Source organism: Triticum dicoccoides, chromosome 7B (genome assembly GCF_002162155.2).
Source record: "Triticum dicoccoides isolate Atlit2015 ecotype Zavitan chromosome 7B, WEW_v2.0, whole genome shotgun sequence".
NCBI lineage: Eukaryota > Viridiplantae > Streptophyta > Magnoliopsida > Poales > Poaceae > Triticum > Triticum dicoccoides.
The window spans coordinates 748,096,614-748,101,888 of record NC_041393.1 but is presented as its reverse complement, the minus strand read 5'-3'; the positions used below and the strand labels follow the sequence as shown (position 1 = coordinate 748,101,888).

Here is a 5,275-nt window from a genome sequence, read left to right as displayed (position 1 = left end):
TAATAAAACAATAGGCACGTGAACATCACACCTGCCAATAATTTACACCATCACACACCAAATATAACAATAATATTAAACATCTACACTTTAGTTATGCAAACATCACACATGATGGTAATTTTAACCTCTATAAGCTGGTACCACTAAACATTTTAGGTTGCAGAGTAGTAGGGCATCCTCGTGCTATTATGCCCTCCAATGAACATATCTCCTTTTGGATGCTTCAGAATGTCGTGACACGCGTGGCATCGCTCGTAGTCCATGACGCCCCTCATCCTGTGATTGATCTTCCGATGTATTTCATGGCATCCACCTGTAAAGCAAACAAAAGTAAAGCAGGCATATTATTTTTCGGAATCAAGGTATACGGTACATATCACAAGGTTTATGCATGAATAGGAGTGGTCTCCATGTATCACTTCAACACATGCAGTAGACCTAGACTAGGAAGCAAAGGGTGCAAATATAGCAGCACTACCAAGAAAATAGATATCAACCATTGTTTACATAGCACCAATTAATTGTCGAAGGACCTAGAGTCACTAACATTTTCTTGGTCCCTAGTTGTGTCACCAGGTAAGGGTTGGTACCTAATGATAGGATCTTAAACCACCAAAAGCGCAATTTTACTTGCAAAATACCTCTACCAAGTGGTGACAATACAAAACTAGCAACCAATATTTAGGTACAGTACCAGAATACATAATAAGAAATCCAGAAAGCCAAATTTTAACACGCTCCCTCTTACCTCCCCTTTTCACATGAGATGTAAGAGTAGATAATAGATCTGAGTCGTTGATTTCATTAAGTAGTGGATCCGAGTAACTATTATCTTCTTACCTCCCAAAAAAGGAGGTAAGAGGGAGCATACTAAAATTGCTCAGAAAACATACCATAACAGGGAACATCATCAATAGTTGAGACATGCAGTACACGCATAGGCTCGGTATCCTCCTCCATCTGGAGCTCTGGAATGAGCATGAGCTCAGCGAAGAACAACCTCTTCATAGGGTTATTAGTCTTCCCGGGAATGGCGATGAAGTTGACATGAGCATATGTCGTCCCACACGCCTCAGAAAAGCAGTTAGATGTCAAGGCTTCTGCAAGGTCAAGCTTGTGCTGGTTGTTGAAAATTGTTTTAGGAAGATCTTGTTAGTGCATCAACGAGTAGAATTATATAGCAGATTGGTGTTCTCAAAAGAAAAAAAATAAATTAGATTGATAAGTTGTGCATGCAAGGCATATACCTCGGTCTTTCTGGCATTGTAATGTGCCAAAGCAAGGCCAGCAAAGTGTTTTAGTTGTGCTCCATGAGTGGGGTTACGATTAGTGAAGCGTGCTTCCATGTCCTCGGCGGTCAGGAACTCTTCCCTGCATGCGAAATAAGCTAATTAGCTCTTATTTTATCACATTAGGTAGATAAAATTGTGTCATCTCTTTAGTAGCTCCATGTTTCATCGATGATTTACATGGCCCTTGACCCCCTTGTCGTTCTAGATAACATAGATAGATATGTAGGTGTTCAAACTGGGTAGAAGAACACAAAACATGCAAATTCTTGGTGTTTTATTAGTATAGAAACAACAAGGAAGAAACTAAATGAATAATCTTTTTTAGGAGTACCTCTGAGATCCTAATTAAAAACCAATCTGGATTCTAACATCACACATATCTGCCATGCACAAACCAATTTGCCGCTGCCAGACACAGGGGCGGGCCCACCTCAATTCAAGGGTATTCAGTTGAATACCCATTATTTTTGGCAAAAGAACTAGGTATGTAGTATATACAGTGTATATGTATAAGGAAAAACTAAACTGGATGCTAGTTAAGCAATTCACCCCATAAACGGAGGCTAGCCACCGCTCGCCACCACGACTTGGCCCATCGGCCCACATCGCTGCACGCTGTACGCACGGCACGCACACATCCATCATCGCCCAAAAAATAGGTCCATCGATCAGACGCAGCAGGACTCACGAGAGGGAACCGCCTAGGCACCTCCCTTTCTCTGTTCCCCAGTTCTCTTCCATGCGAGCCGCCAAGTCTGTTGCCATCGCCTGATCGGCGATCGCACGTGCACACGGCGGCGCAACGAATCCATCCCTCGCTCCCTTTGGTTCTCACATTTTGATCCCTGAAGTCTGCACCTGGCGGCAGGCATCGATCCAATTTCAAAGCCACAACACACATATTAATCTATTCAAGGTATGATTACTATTCAGATCGATGTATTAATCCTGCAACTTCTGAATTTGGGATCTCTCCTCTCAAACCGATACTTAATCGACCTGAATCCATCCATCACTGCTGGCCCGGACACAATTTTCTTCTCATACTATATCCAGTGTCCAGCAGGGAGCAGGCTGTAGTACGGACGTACTCGTACAAGTTTAAGCAAATTAAAATGACCACTTGTCTTTCTATTTAAATCTAGTAAAATTAGAGACTTGTTTGCAGTCAATCGTGAATTGTTCAGACAACATAATTTGCAAGGGAATACTTGAATGATTGCTTGGTCACATTCATTTAAAGGGAATTCTTCGTGCAAGTTATCATTTTCAAAACATCAAGGATCACAAAGTTATCTTGTAATTTGTAAGCTTTCTGATCATTTGATATGTTTCTACCCTCTATATATCTTAGATTTTGCCACGCATTGTTGAACACAATTACTACCTCCATATGTTGTACAATTCCAAGTTATCATTTTTTAATGAATATAATATACATTTATTTTGCAACTAGTACATTATGCTACTATAATCGGTTCGGGCCAAAAGGAAGCCTACATGCTTTCAAAAAAAGGTTTTCAAAATTTGAATACACAGTCTCCAATTCCTGGGCCCGCCTCTGGCCAGACATGGTCGTGTTTCTACTGCATCCATATACTTTTAACTGCATGTTCATTAACCAGCGGTGGATCAGGGAGCGAGTCAAAAATTAGTATCCTTACTCCGTGTCGCTGGGCTGCGGGTTGTAGTTGATGACTATATTCTCCGGCCAGCCCTCGGCGAGCTTGCGGTACCAGCGGACATGCTCCTCCTTGAACGCCTTGAAGGCGATCTTGGCCTCCTCGGTGTCGCACCCGCTGTCGTCCATCTTCTCCAGCTCCTCGGCGCGCGCCAGGTGCTGCCGATTCAGCTCCTCATGCGTTATGGAACCCAGCTTCATCCTGACCTCCACTTCCAGCGGCAGGGTGCGCGGGAGCCTCCTCCACGTCCCCGGCTTCCTCTTCCTCGCCGGCGCCGCCAGCCCGCCGTCCACGGGTCGTGAGGACGTCGCGGAAGACACCTGCGACGACAGCGACCAGTTGGGGCCGTCATCCATCCCGATGGATCCTCGATTTGGAGTCGGGATTGGGGACGATGGATCCTCGATTTTGATTGGGGATTGGGGATAGTCTAGGTTTTCCCTTAGCGGCGGAGAGGAGCCGTCCCCAGCCGCGCTCGTCTTAAGCGCATCGGCTCTCTTATTGGGCTCTATGCTAGGGGCCAAACGCACTGGCCCGTGAAAAATTGGGGTCTGTGAAATAATTACTGTTTGAACCAGATTTTTTTTCTGAGAGCTACTTCAGATGTCCAAATGCTTTGAAATTTGGCACACACCTCACGCACTCAGTCATCTCTCTGCACAAAAGAATCAGATTTTTTTGAATTTTTGTAGCATTATTTTTTGTTTTAATGTTCATCGGGTGTAGATGAGCTCAGGCTCAGAATTGGATATTCGATAAAAAAAAGGACAATTTTGCGAATAGAACTATGGTTGGAACAGAAAAAGGTACTCCCTCTACAAAAAATTTATAAGATGCAAGTTCACGGTCCTTGAGCCACCCATTTCTACATCATCATCTTGCACGTGTGCAATGCATGAATATGATTCCATGGTTCACTTATAAGTGTCAGGCATTCACTAGTAGAAAAACTAACTAATGTTCGGCTCTTTAGTCCCGGTTTTTAAATGAACCAGCACTAATGGTACCATTAGTCCCGATTCAAACGGCTATGCATTAGTCTCGGTTCATGTTGAACATTTAGTATCGGTTCGTGCCACGAACCGGTACTAAAGGGGTGATGGCAGGCTGGCGTCAGGCCGCGGCCCCACGAGCCCCTTTAGTCCCGATTTGTGTCACAAACCGGGACAAAAGGGTTAACCTATAGTGCCGGTCTGTGTCACAAACCGGGACTAAAGGGCAATTTTCAAACTCTACCCCTCCCACCGTATCGCCTTTTTCTGTTTTGAAAAAAAACAAAATAAAATGATAAAACTTCAAAAATTAAAATCTTCAAGATGTAGTTATGTTACTACATCTAGTAGTTAGGGAAATTTAAAAACATAAATTTCGACATGTTTTGCATAAAAGTGTTAGGAAAAAGTAAAATGACCATATCTTTTGCATACAATGTCGAAAAAACCCGCATAATATATCAAAAAAAACAGCACGGAAATCCGCATCCAATTTCGACCGCCGTAGGCCATTTTGCAAATTTTTAGAATCCTCAAATTCTTAAAGGAAAAAAAGATATCCTCAAATTTCAGTTTTTTTAAAATTTTGGTTAAATATGGTCAAACTACTTATTCAAGAAATATTCGTGTTACTAAATAATTATTTTAGCATTTTTGAATTTTGGTCAAACTATGGTCAAACTACTTATTCAAGAAATATTAATGTTACTAAATAACTATTGTATTTTAGAATAATAGTTTCAAACTCAAACAATGAAATGTGTGACTTCATACTCAAGCTAAACTCCTGAGGGTTAATAGGATTGACAGCTTACTATTGTTAGAAAAACAACAAGTGCTGACTTGGAAACTAGGAGGAATAGAACTCGGAAGTTAAGCGTGCTCAGGCTGGAGTAGTGAGAGGATGGTGACCGACCGGAAAGTTAGATGATTTGGAATGAGTGGTGTACACTTGAGCAGTTATGAGGGGTGATTAGAGACTAAATGGTCAAATAATTCAAAAAATTGAAATTTGAAAAAAATGAAATTTTTTTCCAAAAAATTCAAAAAAATATCCTTTAGTCCCGGTTGGTGTTACCAACCGGTACTAAAGGTCCCCCAGACCACCGCACGGGCTCGTGCCATCTGGTGGGCCTTTTGCCCTGGTTCGTGTTGAACCGGGACTAAGGGGGGTACCTTTAGTCCTCACCTTTTAGTGCCGGTTCCAGAACCAAGACTAAAGGTCCTTACAAACCGGTACTAAAGGTCGTTTTTCTACTAGTGATTTAGGAACTAAGGAATTTCCTAATTGACTTAATGTCTTAAT

At 42.1% G+C, this 5,275-nt stretch overlaps 1 protein-coding gene across 1 annotated transcript; it reads right to left on the bottom strand.

Moving 5' to 3' along the window:
- Positions 1-39: 39 nt before the first annotated feature.
- Positions 40-3,433, bottom strand: LOC119340698. Its single transcript, XM_037612619.1, has 4 exons — positions 2,960-3,433; positions 1,251-1,374; positions 897-1,122; positions 40-316 (listed from the first exon to the last, which is right to left on the bottom strand). Exons 1-4 carry the CDS (start codon positions 3,331-3,333, stop codon positions 156-158), a joined length of 885 nt encoding a protein of 294 aa, XP_037468516.1. The 5' UTR covers positions 3,334-3,433; the 3' UTR covers positions 40-155.
- Between the last annotated feature and the right edge of the window lie 1,842 nt (positions 3,434-5,275).

Bases quoted from the DNA above. Each gene is read 5' to 3' on its own strand.
- LOC119340698 (XM_037612619.1), bottom strand. From the start codon at position 3,333: ATGGATGACGGCCCCAACTGGTCGCTGTCGTCGCAGGTGTCTTCCGCG. The intron at 1,375-2,959 runs GTAAGGATACTA...TTTCGCATGCAG, and splicing joins CCGCAGCCCAGCGACACGGA to GGAAGAGTTCCTGACCGCCG. The intron at 317-896 runs GTATGTTTTCTG...TTTGCTTTACAG, and splicing joins TGATGATGTTCCCTGTTATG to GTGGATGCCATGAAATACAT.